The sequence below is a fragment of the Drosophila grimshawi genome, unplaced genomic scaffold (assembly GCF_018153295.1).
Source record: "Drosophila grimshawi isolate 15287-2541.00 unplaced genomic scaffold, ASM1815329v1 contig_44, whole genome shotgun sequence".
NCBI lineage: Eukaryota > Metazoa > Arthropoda > Insecta > Diptera > Drosophilidae > Drosophila > Drosophila grimshawi.
This window is the reverse complement of record NW_025063240.1, coordinates 11,610,807-11,635,421: the sequence shown is the minus strand read 5'-3', so window position 1 is coordinate 11,635,421 and position 24,615 is coordinate 11,610,807. Positions and strand designations below refer to the sequence as shown.

The window sequence follows — 24,615 nt, the reverse complement described above, 5'->3', positions numbered from 1 at the left end:
TTAGAATTTGAGGGTAGTAACTATAACTATGTGAATTAGAATAGACAACTTAAAAGTGTAAGCCAAACAGCTATCAGATAATTAAAGATTTAAATTTGTATAAACTATGAAGATTAACTTAAAAATACTTCTTTCTCTTTTTCTTAACTATTCTAAGCGCGCTTCAAACAAATATTAAATTAAATTTACCAAGTTTGCCACTTAACAAAAATAATAATTAAAGAGCAAGTTTGTCGCTGAGCATGTGCAATGCACACACTTCAGTGTGTAGCCAGACATCCGCTTTGTGTGCCCCATCGACTGTTCATTTGGGAGATGAGGTGCTTAAGTGCATCATGCCTCGACTATTTATGGCAACAAGACAAATCGTTGCATTTGTATTTAATGTATACGAGTTACTTTGAGTGGGACAGGTTAGAAGATTTGAAGGGAAAAATTATCTTTAGACCTGAGCTCAGCCAGTGCTTGAAATTAACATTATATTTAAGTGGGTTCAACAATAAAATAAGCCCAAATCTCTCAAGATATTTGATGTCCGACAAACAAACAAATATTCGAAGAAAGCGGAAATGAAAATAAAAACACAAAGATAAAATAAATCAATGAATGACGGACAATTGGCGGAATATAAAAATAAAGCACAACCACAACAGAAAAAAAAGGAAAAATTTAATTAAGTCAAGTTTAAAACAACAACAACAACAGGCAAAGAGAGCATAGACAACAACGCAAGAGAATAAGGGATTTACACAGATAGAGAGAGAGAGAGAGAGAGAGGAAGAGAGAGCGCATATGTGAGTAGTGCAAAAGTGCAGCAGTGCAAGTGAAACAAAAAATATTACAAAAGTCTCGCAAAGCTGTGTAAAAGGCGGAACGTAGCCAAAGAAAACGTTGCGAAGAGCTGAGCGCTGAAGGGGGCGTATAAGTGTTAGGTATTATCACACACAACACACACAGCACACACACAAACACACACACACACCGGTTCATGCACAGAAACACACGCATACATTTGCGCTATGCTGTAATCGCAATGCAATTAGCGCAGCCAGCAAAAGCTCAAGTTCACTGACAAAGAAATCAAACACCGACACAAGCACTCACACACACATTGACACACAAACACACACACACACATTGACACACACACACACATGCAGCGTAACTATGCGATAATTTTCGTACTGAGCGAAGCTTTAGAAATGCAATCAAATGACGTTAGCTGCCACGGCATGCGAGCAAGAGAGCGAGAGTGTGGGAACATTTGAGCTCACGAGAGAGGAGAGAGCAGAGAGCGTAAGGCAGAAGAGAGCTTTGCGCTTTTTGGCATGAGTAGGTCAGTCAACGATCTTGTTCGCAACCGGCTTTTTGAGTAATTTGCTTCCGCATTGCAAATAAAAAAAAAACAACTTTTATCAATGCCAAATGTGCATTGGAAAATATGTTGTTTGCTTCGGGCTTAAAATCCGTTGGGACCGGGGCGGGGGTAAATAACTTGTCAAAAGCTCTTGCAGCTATTTGTAGTGTTTACATTCGGATACAGTTATGATTGATTATTATGCAACTGTCGATTTGGAGGGAAGATGTAAAAAGCAAGCTTTGCCTGACTCCTTCCGTCTTGGACTTATTATTCTTGCTATTGGCAATTCCGCAGCATCCAGCAAACCGCACTAATTGCAATTCGAGCCATTAAATAACTTGTTGCCAATTATCAACAGCTACTTTTTAAAGCTGGCACAACAACAGTCTGTAAGGTAAAACCCCAACCTGTCTTTCTACTAACAACAATAGCAACAACAACAGCTACTTAGGGTTAACCAGCAACACTTGGCCAGGAGCAGCATTTACAGCTGGTTGGGTTGTTTGGCGTCAGGGGTTGTGAGACTGGGAAAAACTGTCGGCATTTTGGCTTTGATGTTGATTTCAAATGTGAATGGTCGCTTGGACTTGTATCTGTGGGAATACATGTGGGAAATTATGACTCGTTAAATGCTTCACTTGCCGTTTGCCGGACAAGCGGCTAAACGGATTAATTAAACAGCTACAAATACACATACCCAAATATCTATATATATATATACATATATCTATATATATATGTATATTTGTTTGTATTTTTGTGTGCGTTTTAAGCCGCTTTTGAGCTGCAAATTTAAAGCCGTCGCATGAATCGCTTTTAATTAAGGGTAAACGCAGCAGCAACATTTTGCACCTTTTGCAACAGCCACTGCTTTTGCTGTGGCAAGCAGTTGCCAGGCTTTCAGCAGCAACAATAAGAAATTCGAGAACAATTTCTTTGACATTTTCTTCTTGGGGCAACAGTGAAAGTTTTGTTGCGGCAAGTTGCCACAAATTGCTGCACGCGAAGCCCTCCAATTGGCAATTAAGCAAACGATTGTTTACCCATATGCTAAATTGCCGCAAACGTTCGCATTCAAATGACAACAACAACAACAACAACTAATAAAAAAAAAGATCAAGTTCAAAATCAACTGCTCAAAATGTAGTGTCAGTCAAACACATACACACACACAGATACACACACACAGATAAACATTATGCAATGTGTGTATTTAAGTGTGTGTGTGTCTGCTCTTTAAATAGGCGTCGTGGAAAAAGGCAACGCAGCCAGGCAATTGGTTAGCAGCTGCTCACACACACACACGCACACACACACAGCTAGTGGGAGTTGGAGCAGCAGCGACTGGGAATAGGTTGTTATGGCATTCGCCGACGCATTTGGTGGCATTAAGCATAGCATACTTTTTAGGGGTTGCAAAAGTGCAACATCTGCGACGCCTGCACTGATTGGCGCTCAAGCACAGCGTATTCACCACGGGGCATGTGGTGTGGCACATGCGCAGGCGCAGCACAATCGAGTGCCACAAGCATTACATAACTGCAGCAGCAGCAGCAGCGTTCGACTCCTTCGCAAAGGATGCTGCTGCTGCTGCTGCCAGCAGCACAAAGCTATTCTGTACCGTAATGTGTGTGTGTGTGTGTGTGTGTGTGTGTTTTGACTTAAGCATATTGTCAGGCAAAGGCAGGACAGAAGCTCAACTGCACTTGTTGCTGACGGTAACGCGAAACGTGTCGCAGCTAAAAATACATAAAATATATATTTATTTATGCAAGAAATATTGCTTTAATAACTACAAATTAATGCACAATATTAAATTCAATAATTCTCTACAAATTTCTCTTCAAGCAGCTGAAAAATAAATACAAAATGTGGCACGATTGGAAATAGCTGCTGTGTGTATGCTAGTGAAAAAAAAACCAAAGTGTTAACAATTCAATTTCAATGCAAGCCCAAAACGATAAATAATACAAATATGTAAGCATCGAATTGCCAACTTAAAATATTTTTTGCAGTGCTTTTTTTTTTTTTTTTTTTGGTTTTCGGAATTGTTTTTTTGTTAAATCGCCAACTTGGAAGAGGATTATCAAACAAACACGAAGATGGACGACGAGAGCGACGATAAGGATGACACGAAAAGGTGAGAATATAGAAAGAGTATCTATCTACACACAACAGCAGCGAATATCTAAATACGGAAAATACGTAAGAGAACAACAGATAGACGGGGTTGCACTGCAACTGACAGTTATGATGTGCAGACTACGAAAAAAAAAAATAAATAAATAAAAATAAAATTAAAAACATATGTAGGCAGTTGCGTATAATGTATTCAAATAGATAGTAATGCTGAAGAACATGGCCATGACCATGACGCATACAAGTGAAAAGCTGTCAGCAAAATATGTCATAATCGACTTGCCACCCACCTTTCCCCGTGACAGCCCCCCCCCCCCCCTCCCACCAACTCCAGACCAAAAAAAAATACAAATAAACTCTACAGTTGGCAACATTTTGTGGACGGGTTGTTCAGGTAATATAAACCTCAAATCAATGTCGACTCAAATTGAATTCAGTACTTTAATTAACTGTAATTTGAGTGTGATTTGATTTTTGGACACTGGCCACAGCGTATAAATATATAAATATATATTTATAGTCCTCGCTTTCGCCTGTTCTTCGATATTGCATAATATGTAAAAGCGCTGAGCTTGTGTCTTGCAATAAAAATATCAAATTAGTATTTCAATATCCAGAAAAAGAGGGCGAAAAGGCAGAAATAGATAGATAGATTGACCAAGAGATAGAGAGAGGGAGAGAGAGGGAGAGAGAGAGCGAGAGAGAGACACACAATCATTGAGTGGAGAGAGGTGCACAACTTGAGCTATGCTAATTAAATATTATAACATTATTGTTATGGATACACTTAAAGTTCAGTTCGGATTTGGCAGTAAATTGATTAATTACATTGCAACTTCTCATTACCCAGTTGAAATACAGAAGGCTGAGTATAGAAGGAGAAGAGTAAATATGAATATTGCATAATATTGTTGTATTTGAGACCTAATTAAAAAGTGAGCACTGCTCGAAGACAATAATAATCTTGTGCTGATAAATAAAAATATGCTCATGGATAGCGAGAAAGAGAAAGAGAGAAAGAGAAATAATACAAATAGATTAATGAATAAATAAATGTTTATGAAATTCATAAGACGTACGCAATAAATAAGTTATAAAATATAATAAAATAACAAAAACATTTTATAGTCCACTCCTTTGATCTAGTTGACCATGTAAGACCCTTCAGCCAAATATAGTCTAATTAAATATCTTAATTTTAATTAACTTTCAGTTATTCTAATAAACTAAATAAATTATACGTAGCATCTCAATGTGAAATATAGTATGAAAAAGAATAAATCTAATATAGTACAAAATATAATATTTCTTAGTTTTGACTATGCGAAAAATGTTCCAACAGTTTCGGAAGGGAAATTGAAGAAGAAGAAAGTTAATCCAATAAACAAAATAATTCTTTATGATGTACAACAATATTTAGTTAATTCTGAGTTTCTAAAAACCTTTTAAACCGTTTTAACAGGCAAATCAAGCAGGCACTGCTAATGGAGTTGTTAATATAGTAGTGAATAGATAAGTAACAAGAATAAACTTGACTTAGATTTAGGGGAGTAGCTAAAAAAAAACAATGTTTCCCTTGGATTGTCTATGCAGTTACTTTTGCATTGAATCGAAACTGGATTCCAGGAGCTGACAAAAGGCAGGAAAACATTTAAACTCACACCCAACTCCTGCTTAGTGTATCTATCTAGCAATGTCTCTGTCTCTGAGCTATAGCTCTCTCTCTGTCTCTCTCTCTCTCTCTGTCTCTCTCTCTCTCTGTCTCTTTCTCTCTTTGGGATTCATTTTATTGACACGCAAATGTCAAATGCATAAATAGAGCCCAAAAATTGTTTGTCCTAGCGCAACAAATGCAAAGCGACAACAGAAAGGACACTGTTCTTGTGCCTGCCACATCCACATAGGCACACACAAACACACACACATACACACACACGCTCACACGCATGAGGCAGCGCACAGTATGTGTTGAGAGCATGTGGGTGGATTTGTCTAATAAACGCCAGACAAAGCATCAATCGCAGCACACACGTGAGCCAAAGGTGAGCAGCTGTTCAACGTGTGCGTGTGCGTAAGCGTATGTGTAAGTGTATAAGTGTGTGTCAGTGTATAAGTGTATAAGTGTGTGTTGGGGAGGTTTATTTTTGGGGGGATGGGGTGAGTCATTGTGCAATCCTTTTTCTACTTGAGCTAATCTTAACGTTTTTTCTTTTTTTTGTTGTCTTTTGTACCTTACTATTTGAGAATTATACAAGCTTTTGTTTTTGGTAACCCGCGCAGTCTTATTTGCAGAAAATCCCGAAATCTGAGCGAGAAGAAGCGTCGAGATCAATTCAATTCGCTTGTGAATGATTTGAGCGCATTGATAACCCCGTCCAATCGTAAAATGGACAAGTCAACAGTGCTCAAGTCGACAATAGCATTCCTAAAGAACCACAATGGTAAATATTTAGTTGTCATTTAAATATAGAACATCCTATGTAATGTGATGTGATATGTGCGCAGAGGCAACGGATCGTTCGAGGGTGTTTGAGATACAACAAGACTGGAAGCCCACATTTCTGACTAACGATGAGTTTACGCACTTAATGCTGGAGTCCCTGGATGGCTTCATGATGGTCTTTAGCAGTATGGGATCCATATTTTACACATCGGAAAGTATTACCGCCCAGTTGGGCTATTTGCCGGTAAGTGGCGCGACCACCCAAAATAAATTGCATTATTTACTTTAGACGAGTTTGTTTCGCTTGCAGCACGAACTGTACAACATGAGTATCTATGATCTGGCTTATGACTTGGAGCACGAAGCTCTGCTCAATATTTTCCTGAATCCCACGCCTCTCATCGAAGCTCGCCAGACGGACATCAATGCCAGCAATCAGATCACCTTCTACGCGCATCTGAAACGAGGTGGAATCGAGAAAGTGGAGAAAAATGCCTACGAGCTGATCAAGTTTGTGGGTTACTTTCGTAGGTAGTCGATCAGTAGCATTCCAGCATTGGTTCTTATTCTGTTTTCTGATCCGATAGGTAACGATGCCAATCTGAATACGGGCTCCAGTTCGGATAGTCAGAGTAGCAACTCACCGACGCTGCCTCGAATCTTCCAGCAGAATCCCAATGTGGAGGTGGACAAGAGTCTAGTTTTTGTGGGCACGGGTCGGATACAGACGCCGCAACTGATACGCGAGATGAGCATCATCGATCCCACCAGCAATGAGTTCATCTCGAAGCACAGCATGGAGTGGAAATTTCTCTTTCTGGATCATCGAGCGCCGCCCATCATTGGATACATGCCGTTTGAGGTGCTGGGCACCTCGGGCTATGATTATTATCACTTCGATGACCTGGACAGCATTGTGGCATGCCACGAGGAATGTATGTAAGATGTGACACTGCGAAAAGCGTAACTTTAATCCACGCTTCTCTCATCTTCCAGTGCGTCAGACGGGTGAGGGCAAGTTATGCTTTTATCGCTTCCTAACTAAGGGCCAACAATGGATTTGGCTGCAGACGGACTACTATGTCAACTATCATCAGTGCAACTCCAAGCCTGACTATGTCGTCTGCACGCACAAGGTGGTCAGCTATGCGGAGGTCCTCAAGCAAAACAAAAAGGACCGCAAGAAGGCGAACAAAGCGCCCACCTCAAATTCAAATGGCAGCAGCAAATGCGCCTCGGCCACCGCAACGTTGCGTGACTTTGAGCTGACCCATCCGAATCTGGACAGCACGCTGCTCAACACCACGCTTGAGAATCTAAGCAATGAGGTAGATGCCACAGCAACAGATGCTGTAGATGCCTCACCCATGTGGTCGGCGGGGCCAGCGGCTACGGCCAGTCACTCTGGCCCCGTCAATCCGTTGAAGACTTCAAGGCCCGCCTCCAGCTACGGCAACATCAGCTCAACGGGCATCTCGCCGAAGGCCAAGCGCAAGTGTTATTTCTATCCGAGTCGAGCCAATGACTCGGATTCCACATCGATGTCGGCCGAGTCAGTTACCAGCAGGCAGTCCCTCATGACGCACGTCAGTTCGGTGAGTTATGAGAGCTGAGAGGGTAGCAAATAGCTGTGGCAAGAAGCTCTTCTAAATATATATTCAATCTAACATCTTTTCCTTTTCTCATTTCCTTAGCAAAGTCAACGCTCCCGCACGCATCATGGACGTGAACGCATTGGCAAGCACCAACAGCAGCATCACCAGCAGCAGCAGCAACAGCAGCAACAGCAACAACATCAACAACACCAACTACAACATCTCAGTCATCAGCAGTTGCAACAGCAACAGTTGCAGTCAAAGATGGTGCCAGTGTTGCCACTGACACCGTCGCAGATTGTTACCAGCAATCCCTGTTCATTTCCACAGTCCAATTACCCTTTGGCCAGCCCGCAGATAGTGGCACCCAGTTTCCTGGAGCCGCCACAATATCTGACAGCGATACCCATGCAACCGGTGATGGCGCCATTTCCAGTGGCACCCGTGTTGTCCCCGTTGCCGTTGCCAGTGCCAGTGCCAGTGCCGGTATCGGTGGCGTTGCCCATGCCGATGACGGTCCAATCGCAATCGGAACTGCTGCCGGGCACCGTTGTGATGACGTCGACGCAGAGCCAGATGCAGGATCAGCTGCAGCGCAAGCATGACCAACTGCAGAAACTGATCATCCAGCAGCAGGAAGAGCTGCGCATCGTCTCCGAGCAACTGTTGCTGGCACGCTACACGTATCTGCAGCCCGTGATGCCAATGGGAATTGCTGCCGGCAATGTGGCTTCAGCAACGGCAGCTGCCGTTGGCAGTGCTAGTGGCATCAATGTGCAACGCAGCTTCCATTTCAGTGGCAGCAACGCTGTGGAGCCGCAATTCAATCAATATGGTTTTGCGTTGAACTCGGAGCAGATGCTGAATCAGCAGGATCAGCAGATGTTGATGCAACAGCAGCAGAATCTGCACAATCAGCAGCAGCACAATCATCATATGCAACAGCATCAGCAACAGCAGAGTCAGCTGCAACAGCAGCAGCTGCAACAGCAACAATTTCAACAGCTGCAGCAGCAGCAGCTGCAACAGCAACAAATGCAGCTGCAATTGCAGCAACAGCAGCAGTCGCAGAGCAACATGTTGTCGCGTGAGGATATGGAGGATATTGATGCATTTCTCAATCTATCGCCCCTGCAACCGCTTGCAAGCAACAATAATAACAACAACAATACCACGGGCAATAGCAGCAGCAACCACAACAACAACAACAACAACATCTCGAATGCGCCACAAAATACAAATGAGGATTCGCTGTTGTCCTACATGCAAATGACCACCGAGTCGAGTCCTTCGCTCAACTTCCACATGGGCATCAGTGACGACGGCAGCGAGACGCACAGCGAGGACAACAAAATGATGCACTCATCCAAGAGTCAACTGCATCAACAGCAGCAACAGCAACAGCAGCAGCAACAGCAACAGCAACAACAACAGCAGCACCAGCAGCATAATCAGCAAGTATTGCAACAGCAGCAGCAACATCAGCAACAGCAGCAATTGTTGCAACAATCGCACCAGCATCAATCGAACAGCTATTTCGGCTCGAATCCATTTCAATCTCTAAGCGGCAATCAGAACCAAAGTCAGCTGCCCAACGATCTGGAGATATTGCCATATCAAATGTCGCAGGAGCAATCGCAGAATCTGTTCGATTCGTCGCACACGGCCAACGGCAGCCAATAACATATGGCCAGCACGGGGTCGTGGCATATAACTTGATATCTGAATTCCTTAAACATAGTTATACTGATAGTTGTATGCTTAGTGATAGTCATAAAACAGGCAGCCGATTATCCAATCCATTTGTTGTGTATTAGGCAAGGACTAATCATAAGTATCAGGACATCAGGCTGTCTCTCTCTGTATTGAACATACACAATACCCACAACTAGTTGTAGATCTCAACAGACTGCGTATTGTTCTAATCCTTAACTAACCGTAACCCATCATAACTGTAAGATATCTTTCATGTTTGTCAATTTGATAAGTTCTCAAAATTATGTTAGGTGTAGTTAGTTATTGATAGATAATAAGAACAGCCCAAAGTTTCCATTAGTTACCATTATCCAGTAAGTGCCATAAGGCACCAATAAGGATCTCTGACATGTATATTAACGAACCAAGCTATCAATTATATTAATAGATACAATTTAGTTTAATTAACATGTAGATATGAATTTTTATGTGTCTCAGACAAATCCTAAAAGCAACTAAAATATAAATGTAAATATGCATAAATAATCAATAGATTTTATCATATCACTTGTACATATATACTACGATTGAAATATATTATTTTGAAGACTGCGCTTCGATTTTTTGAGTCAAACAATTAGTTTAATATGTAAGTTAAATCATCTGTTGTGCAATCTAAGTATATATATATATATATATATATATATTTGTATGTGATTAGTTCAACAAAGTAGTACATATTTCAAAACTCAGGTTGAGATTGCAACTGAATGATTTGCTATGAATATATTCAAATTTCGACGTTATTTTTTTTTATTATAGCAGAATTTTTTCGACTATTCAAATTGTATATACAAAAATTGAATTACTCTTTGACATTCGTTTAGACCTTTGAAGCTCACTCGAAGATCTGTTATGTGTGAATTTATGCATTATCTATTATAATCAAAAAATATAATATATTATTTGTAATTTGTGTAAGGAAAGTAAACAAATTGAAGTGCAATAGAAGCTGAGATGTAACACAAAATGCAAACGTGATTTCTTGAACGTATTTAGTTGAGCGGCACTGTATGTGATTATTAAATTAAATTCTATCTGATTTTTCTGATTTTCTCTTTGTATATTTCAAGTGTATTATCGGACTGGCTACTTTCCTCCACAATTATAGAATGAATATGTAACTGAATAACATTCAAACTCAGATAAACATTCACTCAATACAAGCCGATGAGTAGCCAAATGCTAAAAACTTAATACGCATTCTAAATTATTTATCAAATCGCTTTCAACTCAAACTAAATGTAAGCATAGCTATAAGGAAAGAACTGTACATACCTATACGAATGTAACTAAACTCAATTAGGATTGTTTATGTATATATGTATGTATGTATGTATGTATTGTTCTTGAAGATGTGTGTAAATTAGAAAAAATGTACAGCAAGTTGTAATAAAAGTGTAAATTCAAAAGACTCATTTACGAAGAATATATCAATATCATATCATATTATTCAATTCATAAAAAATATAAAACATTTCTTAAGCTAAAATAGTAAGGGAATTAAACGCGCAGCTTGGCAACCGCATTCTGGAGTATCTGAAACTCGCTGTTGATGTTGTTCATCAGATTCGAGATTTGCGGCTTCGAGTCGAGCACTTCAATGCTCTGTGTGTAGGCATTGTAACGAACTCCAAACGGACGTGGTATAGAGTTGGCGAATTTACTATAAGGATGGCAAAGAAGAAAACCAATTAAATAAACCACTTAAAGAAATCATCTAGATCTACCACTCACATAGTCTTTTCTTTAGCACTCTCAAAACTATCGGCAACATAGTAAAGCGGCTGGAACTGGGTGATGGGGTACTTGGTAACGCCAGTGATTTCCGGCTCAAAGTCCTTCAGTTGCGGCTTGTCCGTCAAACAGTACTCCAACTCGCCATAGGATGAGAGCAAACCGGCGCCAAAGGCCTTCAGCTCACCTTCCTGACGGCACATGCCATACTCCACGGTGAACCAGAAGATCTTCAGGATGGAATTCAGGCATATCAAAAGGTTGCCAGTCTGATAAGAGTGGATTAACGTACCGTGGACAGCTTCTCAATGTAATCATCGGGTGCGCCCAGAGAGGCCAAGCCAATCTCTTGACTGAACTGGGCAAATGCCGGATCTGCAAACAGTGGCACATGCCCCATCAGCTCGTGGCAGACATCTGGTTCCGGTGTGTACATCGGCTTGCTGGGATGCCGAATGTACTGGGTGGAGTGGAAGACGCGGAACGCGAGCCCAGCCAAGAAATCGCGAGAACTGAGCAGACCAGCAACCGGACGAAGAGTGAAGCCAGTACAATCTACCAATCAAAATATTTTTAATATACATTTTTCAGAGTAATTATTTTCGTCACTTACCTCTTAGGAAGTTGGAAACATCTTCGAGCTGTGGTATGTTATCCTCGCGAAAGCCACAGTTGTCCACGAGCAGTGGGAAGACGTGATTGTATTCCCTGCAAGCATGTGTCTTGTAGAGTTTGGTCAGATTGCGAAACATGATGCCCCAGGTCTCGATCTCCTCCTTGGTGTAGTCCACATGCGGTAGCTGCTCGCCATGCTTATAGGTATATGCAATGTCTGCGAAGTACTTGCGACGCTTGCGATACTCGGGATCTGTGAAGCCGGGATGATCCGAGTCTAGTTCGGCGCCGTAGCTCAAAATCTGATTGGCGAAACGATCCAGATCGCGTATACGACGCGGGAACCAAGGCACTGCCGTCGCATTATCCTTGTAATCGCGAGAGATGATATTGAAGTAGCTACACTCCCCCTTCATATCCTCAATGGCCTTGCCCAGAGCCCCGGATTTGCCATCGCATTCCACGAAAAACTCGTAGCCAGGCACACGCAGCGAGGAGCGCGATTCGATGTGCACCAGATTGATGTCGTGCTTCTTGAATATGGCCAGGGTATTGGCTAAGGCGCCACTGGCTAGCGAAGAGTCCTTGGGCGAGAACAGCAGGTAGGTGTTGCGAGCCTCCTGCATGTCCACCCCCTCCGCAATATACGCCGAGTCCTCGATGCGAGTCGGCTTATCGCGAAAACAAATATTTTATTAAATAATAATGAAAGTACATAATTTGTAGGAGCGCTTATCAAATGCAGTAATAATGAGCAATAATCAGACAATTGCTATCAGATAGGGATCAGTAGATCTAAGCTTTCCACCAGTCAATCAGCTACTGTTCTATTTAGGCGAGTGCTAAAAGCTGTATTTGTCCAGCTTGACATTGTAAACAGATATCAACGTCATGGGTTATTATATTCTACCCCTGACAGATCAGCTTACAAAGGTCATAATTTGTCCAAGATTTACCTTAGTGTTGAGGTTTCCAACTAACCGCAATGCTCGATTGCAGGGTCAAAGCTGTGAATCTAACCTAGAACTTGGTTTGTCAACCAATCACCAAGGTTTACTTAAGGCTTCTCTCAAAAACAACAAATTAGAATTGCGTACAGCAAAACGATTTTTTAGTTAATCTTCATGTCCCCCTTTGCATATTTGTATTCAAAGTAATAGCATTTTTAATACGTTTCCATAATTAATTAAAACTTGACGATTTTAATTAGCTCCTTTGCATTATTAATTTCAAAATGTTGTTGATTCATTTAAATATTAATAATTCATCGATTTAATTTTATGATTATTTGTAATACATTCAAAATATTTTGATCTTTCTTAATCGGTTGTAATTATTTGTTTTATTACGTATAGTAAATATTTATATAGACATCAACAGGAATTACGTTGTGAACCAACCTTATCAAAGGAAACTTGCCGCTGATACATTTTTGAACGTCACACGGATGATTCTTAACAAAAAATAACACGATGCAAACACACTTCACAATACGAGCTTTAAGACTGATTTGGATTTTTAGTTCTTCAGAGGCTTTTATAGACTTCGCTCACAGCTAATCTTTGAGACAATAATAACAATAATATCAAATCAACACCAGAACCGAGTACGTGACTCGGGTGATCGGGAAACGGAGATCGGGGCGCGGCCAATGATCTGAGAACAGCATCCACATTGTAATACATACTTGTATAGCGAACTCAGGGGTTATCAGCTGGCTGGCGTCCGTGTATTACAGTCGGCCTAATGATGATGTGTCTATGCCCCGATCATATTGGACTTCTATTTTTTGCGTTATCAATAGCACGCGCTGCTTGTGGTCTTTTATATTCGGCTGTTGGATAGTCGGAATTTGTTTTTGCGAATTTCGTAGAAAAAATAATTACATTAAAATGACTTGGAAAAAAATCAAAATTCAACTGACAGGTTGTAGCCAAACGAGTTCAACGGCATTTCTGGGCAATTATTGGTGGTAAATAAAGTTTTTAAAGGCGGCATTTAACGTTTTAGAGCTTTCCAAAACTGGACACTACTGCTAAACACAGCTATCAAAATAATGTTTTGATTAACTCAGCAACCTGTCTTAGATTTTCAGCGCACAGTGGCACAGCATTTTGCTTTTGCGTCGCTCTGCTTATCAAGTAGCTAATAACACACAACGACAACAAATGAAACAGCAGCAATGTTGACCAGCTCAACCGTCGAAAACTGTGCAAAATGTGCAAAATCAGCTTTCAAGCAATCAGCGAAGCTGATTTTTGTGGGCGCCACAAACGAGAACGTGTGGAGCGTGTCTTGTAGAACGCGTACTCAATTCTCTTCTTGCAACTGCACCAAATGTTGCAACAAATATGTACTTTATTTAGTCGCTGGTACATTTTTGTGCTGCGTAACACAAATCATGTTTTATTAGCAACCTTAGGATAAGGTATTGTTTTATATGACAAGGTTAATTCTGCTAAAGTATTATTTAAGCTTTAATGCTGAAATTAATTACGTTATCATTGTGTATCAGAAGTAGCTATAAAATATTGATAGCTGTACGTAGCTATAGAGTATATGGACCTTTGATGATTAAAGGAAAACTGTTTGGCATTGTCTTCTGGGGATTTGACTGAGGTGTTTGTGTTCTTGTAGGTCCTTGCGATTCTAACACATCATGCTCTTTGAAAACCTGTAAGTATTTGGTCGAGTTACAGCCATTTTTGTTACACCATATTGCTTAGAATGGTAAACAAAGTCAATCTACAAAATAAAATCGAGTGGGAAACAGCTGCTTTGAGCACTGCTTACATTGCAAGGATTGCTCAGCTGTACTCTGCTACGAAGCAGTTCGTGACTGCATTGTCTTTTGCACGTCTTGCCCTTAAATGGATGACAAGCAGTATATTGGAGTAAAGTTGTGCTAAAAGCATATTCACATGTCTGTATGCTTAGACAAGCAGTTATTAGCTGTGAGACTTGCAAAGAAGCAGTTTATGAACTGCTTGCTGCAAAGCAGTTGTAACAAACAAAATATGTAGAAAAAATAAATCAATTAACAATGTCAACAAAATGGTCAGAATTTACATATAATAAAAATATTTATTTAAATTATTCACAAAAGATATCCAAAAATAGTACACAAAATAAATGTATCAAAAATTCATATAGTTTTACAATTTGGCATACGTAATAAATGAGTAATTAAAAAGGATTAAATTGACGCCAGAGCGAGGTGAGAAGACCACGTTTCGGTTGCGTTGGTGATTTCGTTTGTGGACGCACGTTCTTCAGAGTGCAGCCCACGGGCAGGTTGACCTAGATACAGATACAGATACAGATACATTTGCAGTTATATGTATAGATTAAATACAAATGTAATTAGTATTCAAGCGATTAATATAAATGTGATTTGGGTAAGCTACTTTGAATTAAAGTGGGATTGAGGCGTAACTTACGGATTGGCCGTCGGTCACTTTAACCGGCTCCTTGCCGGGACAAATCACATATGAACCGTGGCCATCAAGGAGATTGCTATGCGTTGGCAGCATCAGTGCAGCGGGGGCAGAGGAGAACTCCGGGTAACTAATATCGACGCGTTTGGGCGGGGGTGTGGATGAGGCGGCTGTGTGGGCGGAATGCACATTTCAGATATTCGGGGGTTGGGCTGTGTTCGATGTCAACTTACCCTTGACATGGATCTGGAAGTTGCAACGCAGAGTGACACCATCTGTGGTGGTGGCCTCGTACTTCACATCATGATCACCCTGACCGAACAGAGCGCCAGGGAACTGTGAACAAAGGAAACAAATTTATATGTAAACTTAAAGTTCGTCAAGAAATGCTCTTTAAATATGACTTACTGACGACTTGTAGATCTTTAGAAGTTTGCCCTCAAAGCGTGGCTCTTCCCAGATGACGGAGCGCAGATTTTGATTCTCTTTCAAGGTTACCTCGAAGGAGGGCGGACAATAGCTCGATGTGGATGAGCCCAGATCAATGCGTGTACTCTCTGAATGCCTAGAAGGTGAAGTCTCTTCGATTGTGTTCTCCACGGGTCTCTCAGCAATCAGGCTCTCGGAACGTCTCATCAGTGGTGATGCATCGATGAGACGGGCTGAGGGTTTTGCAGCAAAATCGAAAAGTCTGGCAGGTCTAAACTCTGGGAGTGGAGCGGATCTATAGGCTGGCATTGCAGCTGGTCTAAAAACGGGAAAAGAGGGTAGAGAACTTTGGGGAAGTGCTGGCTTGATGGTGATGATGGTCTCGCAGCCAACTGTCTGCTGCGACACCGGATCGTGAGCTCTGAAGAAGATCTTGTGGTTGCCCAGGGGCAGATGACCCTGCAGTTGTTTGGCCCATGCTGGGAACGCGTTCACATGACGATAGTCCACATTTGTCTGAGGTCTTTGAAGGATGACATGAGCCCTGCTCTGGTGTGGCTTCAGCAGAATGACAACATTTTCCGGGCACTTGATGTATGCAGTCGAGGCAACTCTTTGGACTTGAAGTGGCTGTCTGCGCACCTGCTGAATAGAGGCGGACGACTGGCGGCCAAATGGCTGCTGTTGTTGCTGTTGCCAGGGTGCCCGCAGGCGAGGGCTCATTTGATTGAAGAACATGTTCGCGGCAAAAGGTTTGCACTCCAGGACGCTGCCCAAAGACCAGCCATTCATGCAGGAAGTCATTAGGCCGGCGACGGGCACAAAACCCATGTTGCACTGCAAATGACAGGAGGAGCCAAAACTGGAGGCACCCCGAGTACAGCTGGCGGGACTGATGACGCCATTGCGCGGCGCCGGGAGGGCAGGGCATGCAAGCGAAGCTGGCGCAAATCGCGCTGCACCCGGTCTGAAAGGACGTTGCTGGGAAATGGCTGCAAGAGAAGCATTAGGGAGAAGGCGAAGAAATGGAACTAAGTTCTGATTACTTACGCACACACTGATTGGACTGTCCCTCCCAGTTACCGGAGACGCCGCAGCTACGGATATGGGGGCCGATCAACTGATAGCCAGGATTGCAGCGCACATTGCAGCGTATGTTGTAGAAGAAGTTGCGCTTGTGGCGATATCGGTTGCAGTGTGCCTGGCCATTTGCCGGCGCCTGGAAGCGCGGACACTGATCTCTCACCTCAATGCCGGGCAGGGTTGCGGCAACCTGATTTGGATAGGTAACCGGACGAAGAGTTGCCATTGGTCGAACTGGCATCACAGGCGCAACGGGACGCATTGGCCCAACGGGAGCAACGGGACGCACTGGCCCAAGGGGAGCAACGGGACGATTTCGCCAAACGGGATCAATTGGCGCTGAGGCTGGAATTGGAGCCACTGGAGCTGGTAGTTTCACTGATACTCTAGGCTTAATCTTTGGCAGCGTATAGCAGCTGCGTTCGTCAAAGGACAAACTCTTGCCTTCCGCACACTCGCACTTGAAGCTACCGGGCAGATTGATGCAGCTCTCCTCACAGCCACCATTGTTCTCCTCGCACTCATCCACATCCTCGCAGTCGCGTGAGTTGGCAGCCAGTGTGTAACCTGATTGACATTCGCACTTGTAGGATCCTTGCGAATTCCTGCACTGATGGGAGCAACCACCATTGTTCACCCTGCACTCATCGATGTCCACACAACTGCCATCGGCTCCGAGCAACATTCCCAGCTTGCATTCGATGGGCTCACAGCCCTTTTCCGTTTTCTCTGTGCCTGGCGGGCAGCCAACCAGAGCTGGGCGACAGCTGCGCTCATCCTCCTGCAGCAGATAGCCCAAGGGACAGCCGCACTCATAGCTGCCCGGCTGGTTGATGCACTCGTGCGTACAACCGCCGGAAAGGAGGCCATCGCACTCATCCACATCCTGGCAGCTGTGTCCATCGTCGGTCAGCTCGTAGCCCCTGTCACAGGCGCAAGTATGTGAACCTAAAAGATTAATGCAAATGCTGCTGCAATTACCAAAATCCCGAGCACACTCATCAATGTCCAGGCAGCTGAAGCCATCCGACGCCAGCTGAAAGCCATCCGCACAGGCGCATTGGAAGCCACCTGGCTGATTTAAGCAGAATTGCGAGCAGTTCGCATTCGACAGCGAACACTCATCAATGTCCAAGCAAGCAAATGAAGATGACAATGATGATGATGATGGTGAAGATGAAGATTGTGATGATGGTGATGCTGACACGCCTAGAGCAAAGCCCGGCTCGCACAGGCAGGTGTAGGAGCCATTGAGATTCTCACAGCGCATGGGAGGCTCACAGCTATGCGTATTACTGGCACACTCATCGATATCGAAGCAGTAGCCACTGAGGCCATCCAGGTCGAGCAGCTCGTAGCCGGGCGCACAGAGACACTCATACGCACCTGGCAGATTGCGACAGAGCTGCTGGCAGCCACCATTCGACACCGCACACTCATCCACATCGGTGCAGCTCTTCCCATCCGAGCTGAGCAAATAACCCTTTCCACAGGTGCAAGCACCGCCTTCCGCACTCAGGCAGAGCTGCTCGCAGCCATTGTTATTGACTGCACAAGGATCGGGAGAGACGCAGGTGTGTCCGTCTTGTTCCTGCAACGACATGCCACGTGGACAGAGGCACTGATAGCCGCCATCAATGTTGAAGCAATCGTGACTGCATTTGTGGGTGCCCATGGCGCACTCATCCACATCCTGGCAGCTGAACACCTCGCTGGTGTAGCCCTTGGGGCACAGGCAGCTGAACGTGCTGCCATCCTCACTGTCCACACAGCTGCCGGGGCGACAGCGCTCGTGTCCCAGCTCCCGACTGCACACAGTCTCCAGCACCTCGCAGCTGTGCAGATCCACGCCCAGCCTGTATCCATCCGGGCAGATGCACTCGTAGCCACCACCAGCGAGATTCTTGCACTGGTGAGCGCAACGAGTGCGATTCAGCTGTGGATTGTCCAGATCGTCACAGGCATCCGAAGCACAGCTGCTCTGATCATCCAGCAGATGGAATCCCTCGTGGCAGCTGCAAATATACGAGCCGATCGTATTCCTGCACTTTTGCTGACAAACACGATGCGGCACATGGTCAGCATTCTCATTGTCCTCTACAACGATTTCGCACTCATTGATGTCCTGGCACTTGTCGCCCTCCGGCGAGAGCACAAAGCCCGCATTGCAGCTGGGCTGCACAACGGTGGGTTCCACAGCTGGCTCCACATCCACTTCGACGGCCGTGGGCGGCACTTCTTCTGGCTGAGCGACTGGCGTTGGATCAATTTCATTATCCTGCTCCTCCTCCTCCTCCACCTCATCCGCTTCCTGCTTGGTGTTCGAAAGTTTCACACAAAGAAAGGAGCCGGGCGTATTCTCACATCCATGCCCGCACTTGGCGGACAATTCCGGATCAGCGCACTCATCAATATCTGCAACATGCATAATAATTTTGTCTTAAAATAAATCTTGGATGATACTCATTAACAATATGTACAACTGACAGTTCATAAACAAATGCTTTTTAGACAAAATAAATAGTAAAAGTTAAGTGGAATTCTTGAACACTTAACCACTTTTTATAGTGCTAGCTATAAAAGTCTTTTTGTTCATAAGAAAAATAAATTCAAGCAACTCTCTCTGTCTCTCTCTCCCTCTCTCTCTCTCTCTCTCCCCCTCTGTCTCTGTCTCTCTCTCTCTCTCTCTATCTCTCTCTCTCTCTCTCTTTCACACACTCTTTCTCGCTCTCGATATGTTTTTATATAAAACAAGTAAAAAGGTCATATTATTTGAAAGGTCAAAACATTATAAAAAATTGAAAATCTGCTCTTTTATACTTACCCATACAGGTGGTGCCAGTGGTTGGATCGATCTGATATCCATTTTCGCAGGCGCACTCGAAGCTGCCGGGCAGATTGTTGCAGATTTGAGAGCAGCCACCATTCGACTCCTGGCACTCATCAATATCTGCATTAGGGTCAGGCATCATTTGGAGTTTTTAATTTACGATTTCAATTGTTGCGTGGACTTACCATCACATCTGGCATAGTCCTGGAGATCGAGTGTGTAGCCCTCGTTGCAGCTGCACTTGAGGCGGGGCTCATTTTCGCCGGGGTACAGCAGACGCTCGCATTTGTGGGCGCAGCCACCGCGGTCCTTGCCGCAATTCTCGTCCAGCACTCGTGGCGAGTAGGGATCCTGAGTGGGAGCCACAACGATGTTGTTGATGTCGGTGACAGGACCTTGATCCGGCTGTGGCTCTGGTTCCAACTTCGGCTCCGGTTCCGGTTCCGGTTCCTGCTCGATGACGTGCACCACAATTTCTGGTTCCGTATCAGGTCGACTTAATTCTGGCTCCCATTCGGGTTCATCAACTGGAGGAATATCTGCTTTGTGCTCAGACTGTTCGTCGACGTGTCTCACTTCATCCACTTGCTCCTCCTTCCCGACGGGTGGCGGCGGTGGTGGGAGCGCAACAGGATCTCCACTCTCATCTAGTTCCGACTCGCCATCCATTTCCTCAGCTGCACTATTCGAATTCGCTGCGTAATCATAGTCTTCATCGTCTTCTTCGTCCTCGTCATAGGGATACTCGCCGCGTGACAGGCAGGTGGGCAACTCACCCACCCACTGATTGACGCTGCAGTAGAGCGCATTCACCTCCGCCCGCTCCAAGTCATAGTTGTCAACGCAGGCGTAGTAGGCAGCCAGGAAGATCCTGTTGCCGCGACGACGTCGTTCGTATTTAGCGACTATGCCATGGCTAATCTCGGGCGCCTCAACCATCGCCTGAATGCAGCTCAAGTCGAGCTGCTGAACCAGCTGCTTGGGCACATTCGGCTCCTCGGGAATGGCCATCATATTTTTTTTGCGTTCGGCCTGATTGGAGCTAACTATGGAATAATATATATATACATAAATATAGGCATATTAATTACCAAGTAAATCAAGAACCGAGTTATCTTTACTGTAGCTCTTACCCTTGCTCTTAATACAGGCAGGTGGTTCACCCTGCCATTCCTCGGTTTCCACATTGCAGATCAGCTTGTTGTCGCCTTTCATCGCATAACCAGCTGAACAGCTGTAGGTGGCAGTATTAATGTTCTCGCTCTCGAACAGCTCAGCTCTGGCATGATCCACAGGCGGGGGAGTCTTACAATCCTCATAGACCGCATGTGTTACTGCAAAATGTTCATGCTTTAATCTCCATAATAATAATAATCCTAATATTAATCATCATCAATCAATTTCCTCTAAATACTCTGTATTTGTTGTCTCTAGCATTTTTTTGTAAAGATCTACGCATAGTTTTTGTTTCTCTTTAAGTTTTGCCAAGGCAATTTTAATTGTCATAGATATTTTTGTGTCTTCCCAAATTTACGAGCTTTATTTATGTTAATCGTTTGTAAATTCCGGCCGGCATTTAAATGTACTATTTGTAGGACAGCATTGGGCAAGGGGGGGCAGTCATAATGCTAAAGATGTGTCACTGAGACAAACTGCCAATGAATCATCCATATCAACCTAGATACATCGAATACAACGTATATATGCATGTACATATAAAGAAAACGATGTCATAAAAACTGCACATATCTACAACTTACTCATTTTGTACATTAGATGTGATAGCAAATGGTTTTTATGGCAGATGTGGATATGTTTATGGCCCATTAGAAAAGGTTACAAGCTTTGGGCAGTATAATAATTCTAAATATACCAAAATTATTTATTGCTTCCTGCTGAAGAGCTGTGAACTTTCGTACCTCAAACTTTACAAATGGTGCTCTGTCTTATGTTAGCTGTCAAATCTCTTGTATATGAAATATATTCCCTATTTCCCAATCACAGATAGACTTTCTGACGCCCACTTACCTCCAGAAAATGTAATGCAGCCCAGCACACATAAGACAAGATGTGCTGGCAACATTTTGATGCCTTTAATAATCTAAATAGTATTCAATCTGAACTATTTCCTTCACACCTTTACAATTTCTTCTTATTTTTTTTTCGTTTCTTTTAAAAATAACAAGCCATTAATTAATTTCAGATTTCAGAAACATCTTTGAAGGCGAGAGCAGGCTGAAAATATAAATTTAGTATATAGGTAGATGGAATAAAAATCCATTAAGATTAAGGCGGCATTATAAATAGCACAAAACACACACAGCACAGCACTTCATCTGCATATATATTTCTATGTATATTTTTGTAGAAAAAAACTATTCTTTTCACATTTGTCAACGCGATAAAAGTATAAAAGAACTCCACACTATTAACATTAACCGCATGCAAAACTTAAAAACTATTAATCAATGAGACAAATGTCAGCAGATCCGAACGTATTGGAAATTGTCATATATATTTAAGTAGTGTGGACTTGATGATCCATGCTAAGGATTTTTAAGTGGTCCACTTAAGAACTATTTTTGCAGGATTTGGAGAAAGGCAAACGAACCGTTCCCGACGAGCGCCAAGGCAAGACTGAGGCGGTTGAGCATCGCCCGACTGATCGTGAAGGGAAAAAGAAATTTGTCTCCAAAAGATATATTTATGCTGATCTTTCATGTCTATCATAAAGCAAATTAGCGCGAGAGTCGAGCACAAGTGTCGCAGTCGCTGCCGCAGTCGCCGTAGGGAAATTGGGAGAACCGAGCAGCGGCTGCCTATTTTTAAGTTGCCTACGTGAACATCATCAACATCACTAAATATGATCATCAGCATTTGGAATGATCATTCCGGTTGCCTGAGAAATTGATGAGTTTTCACTGTGGCCCAGTGCCAAGGACCGTGTCAAAGTGGCATACATTGAACTTGGAAGCAGAACCAAATCATCAAATGCAATTAATACTCAGCTAAGCAATCATTAGCTAATTGCTTAAAGGATTTCCAATAAATATACACTGACTGACTACTGTTGCAAGCTTCCTAGTCGTATTCGATATCTTTCTTTCTCTGCCCCAGCAGCCGGGGCAATATGGTCCATTTATCTGCTTGCATGTAAACTTAGCAAAGATCCCATGGGATTTGAAGATAAGTTCCTAAAAATACATGTTCAAATATTCTTTTCAAAGCAGTCATCAAATTTTTGATGGGGAAGCCCAATAAATGGGTTTTGGAAGCCTAAAAAGCCGCTAATTCAGATAAATATTCAAATAATTTACAAAACTTATCGTCAGTTATTGCTTGCGAGAAAATATATCAAAATGACTTAATCAATTAGTTAGACTAAGCCCAGTGAACAAGTATTGAACATAGTTTAGTCACTCTCGAAAACTCACGCATTTATCGAGTTATTGAATTAACATATGTATATAGCATTAGAATTTGAATAGGATGACAACCGGAAAGAATCACAAAACCATTCTAAACACAATATCATTTGATTCGCATTCAGCTCAGCATAAATATTCATGAGAGGCGAGCCAAGCACAGACGCCATTTGATTATCAGATTGATATTTTTACAGCCGTTGAAGTAATAACAATACTTAATTTATTTGAGTCATTATCCACCCAAAAAACAATCGTATATACATTTGGTATTTTCTACGTAAATTGTAGCTATTTTTAGACGTAAATGACAGTTGTATGTTGTAAATATAAATTATTCTAAAGTTCTTAATGCTGTCAACATAAATATTTGACAACGTCTACTAGCAGGTGCCATGGAATATGATTTTGATTTCTTTTTTTGTGGATGACATAAGTTATAAGCGCAGCTAATTCCAAGAGCAAGTTATGACAAACTAGCGACATAAGTATGTATATCAGCCTTCTTCTGGAGCACTTGATTCGAATGTGTTCACAGCACATGTTGCTTTAAAGTGCCATCCTCGTTGTGGGTGCGTATGTATTCCAGGGAGCGCAGGATGTAACTGGGTGTGGGTGGGGGTTGTGGCAGATGTTTGCCCACCACATGGAAGCCCAACTCATCGGCTATGTATCGTGTCTCGATGGGCACACCCTCCGGCGAGGTATAGCTGAAGATGCCAATGGTTTCCAGAGCACTGCCAGCTGCTTGGACATCGATGCCATTGCTTGTCTTGAAGGCAAACTTAAAAACGCCCTCCTCGTCCAGTGGCGACACTTGGTAATCCGTTATCTGTGCATCCCGTTCACTGTCGCCAACCAGGCGACGAATGCGTCGAATCCGCACTAGCCTCGCGTCCAGTTGGCTCCACAACAGCATCAGGCAAAACAATATACGCAACTGCATTGAAACGAAACGGAGAAACGAGAAACGAGAAAGGAGCTGATCAGTAAACTGGAAACGATTTGGGTCGCAACATTATCACAAGGTCAAATGAAGCTTACAATATTTCGCATATTTATCGAGATACGACACGCATGTAACTATTAACTTGTGAATAACTATGATTTGATTCGTTAGGTTCGGATATTCGTCTTCGAATTCGATCTCGTCGCGAGCTGTGTAAGGTTTAAAGTTTGAGACCCAACTGCCAGCTGGTCGAGCATGTGTTACCAACTTTATAGATGAGAAAAACCGCGTGCCCAAAGCAAAATCGAAGAAAACCTAATAAGCATCAACAAATGTCAATAGATTAGCTTCGTTTATAATTTGTGAACACGAATGCGATAATTTTTTATTTTATTTTTATTTTGCTCAACTTCATGCTTGATAACAGACCGAAGCATCGCTTGGCTCGCGACGGTCATTCATCCATTTCCGTCAATAGGCAAAGTGTTATTTATTTAACAAAAACTTTATGACCGTTGACTGCATTTCGAAATGTCAAGAACTCTTGGTTCCGAATCCAACAACAATTGACCAGAATTTTAGTATATTTATGTATATCCAACGGAATTTGAATCGTAAATGGGCGGCTTCTATTAAATGGCATTGATAGGCCAATCAACTCACTAATAAAATATTATTATTGCTTCTACAACCAGTTTTTATGTCTTGTAATTTTCTTCTACGACCCACAAATTTAATTCATGCAATGCATCAGCCTAGATTAGATCTCTTAATGACTCAATCAAATTGCCACCAAGTGTTAATGAGTTATTAAGGCC

The 24,615-nt window shown here is 42.8% G+C and overlaps 4 protein-coding genes across 5 annotated transcripts; 1 reads left to right on the top strand and 3 right to left on the bottom strand.

Annotated features, from left to right (window-relative positions):
• The first annotated feature begins 3,384 nt into the window (after positions 1–3,384).
• On the top strand, positions 3,385–9,852 carry LOC6556849 (circadian locomoter output cycles protein kaput). 2 transcript variants are annotated; one of them, XM_001984490.3, is made up of 7 exons: positions 3,385–3,500; positions 5,792–5,940; positions 6,005–6,186; positions 6,253–6,469; positions 6,530–6,877; positions 6,939–7,537; positions 7,637–9,852. In XM_001984490.3, the coding sequence occupies exons 1-7, from the start codon at positions 3,463–3,465 to the stop codon at positions 9,218–9,220; spliced, it is 3,117 nt and encodes a 1,038-aa protein (XP_001984526.2). In that variant the 5' UTR covers positions 3,385–3,462; the 3' UTR covers positions 9,221–9,852. The 2 variants fall into 2 exon arrangements, with proteins under 2 accessions (XP_001984526.2, XP_032597824.2); XM_032741933.2 differs by having other exon boundaries at positions 5,780–5,940.
• An 873-nt stretch (positions 9,853–10,725) lies between these two features.
• On the bottom strand, positions 10,726–13,151 carry LOC6556478 (protein henna). The gene is made up of 5 exons (XM_001984491.3): positions 13,045–13,151; positions 11,643–12,315; positions 11,322–11,584; positions 11,030–11,259; positions 10,726–10,958 (listed from the first exon to the last, which is right to left on the bottom strand). Exons 1-5 carry the CDS (start codon positions 13,072–13,074, stop codon positions 10,796–10,798), a joined length of 1,359 nt encoding a protein of 452 aa, XP_001984527.1. The 5' UTR covers positions 13,075–13,151; the 3' UTR covers positions 10,726–10,795.
• A 1,557-nt stretch (positions 13,152–14,708) lies between these two features.
• LOC6556435 lies at positions 14,709–21,634 on the bottom strand. Its single transcript, XM_032741102.2, has 10 exons — positions 21,452–21,634; positions 20,557–20,757; positions 19,609–20,469; positions 19,418–19,543; positions 17,980–19,008; positions 16,561–17,541; positions 15,490–16,502; positions 15,315–15,417; positions 15,085–15,251; positions 14,709–14,944 (listed from the first exon to the last, which is right to left on the bottom strand). Exons 1-10 carry the CDS (start codon positions 21,504–21,506, stop codon positions 14,831–14,833), a joined length of 4,650 nt encoding a protein of 1,549 aa, XP_032596993.2. The 5' UTR covers positions 21,507–21,634; the 3' UTR covers positions 14,709–14,830.
• A 1,510-nt stretch (positions 21,635–23,144) lies between these two features.
• LOC6556500 (pupal cuticle protein Edg-78E) lies at positions 23,145–24,045 on the bottom strand. The gene is made up of 2 exons (XM_001984493.2): positions 23,893–24,045; positions 23,145–23,788 (listed from the first exon to the last, which is right to left on the bottom strand). Exons 1-2 carry the CDS (start codon positions 23,902–23,904, stop codon positions 23,381–23,383), a joined length of 420 nt encoding a protein of 139 aa, XP_001984529.2. The 5' UTR covers positions 23,905–24,045; the 3' UTR covers positions 23,145–23,380.
• Between the last annotated feature and the right edge of the window lie 570 nt (positions 24,046–24,615).

Bases quoted from the DNA above. Each gene is read 5' to 3' on its own strand.
- LOC6556849 (XM_032741933.2), top strand. From the start codon at position 3,463: ATGGACGACGAGAGCGACGATAAGGATGACACGAAAAG. The intron at 3,501-5,779 runs GTGAGAATATAG...TAACCCGCGCAG, and splicing joins GATAAGGATGACACGAAAAG to TCTTATTTGCAGAAAATCCC. The intron at 5,941-6,004 runs GTAAATATTTAG...ATATGTGCGCAG, and splicing joins ATTCCTAAAGAACCACAATG to AGGCAACGGATCGTTCGAGG.
- LOC6556478 (XM_001984491.3), bottom strand. From the start codon at position 13,074: ATGTATCAGCGGCAAGTTTCCTTTGATAAG. The intron at 12,316-13,044 runs GTTGGTTCACAA...TTTCGCGATAAG, and splicing joins GGCAAGTTTCCTTTGATAAG to CCGACTCGCATCGAGGACTC. The intron at 11,260-11,321 runs GTACGTTAATCC...TCCATCCTGAAG, and splicing joins ACATTGAGAAGCTGTCCACG to ATCTTCTGGTTCACCGTGGA.
- LOC6556435 (XM_032741102.2), bottom strand. From the start codon at position 21,506: ATGTTGCCAGCACATCTTGTCTTATGTGTGCTGGGCTGCATTACATTT. The intron at 19,544-19,608 runs GTAAGTCCACGC...ACCCTAATGCAG, and splicing joins GGACTATGCCAGATGTGATG to ATATTGATGAGTGCCAGGAG. The intron at 15,252-15,314 runs GTAAGTTGACAT...CCGCCCACACAG, and splicing joins CTTCCAGATCCATGTCAAGG to CCGCCTCATCCACACCCCCG.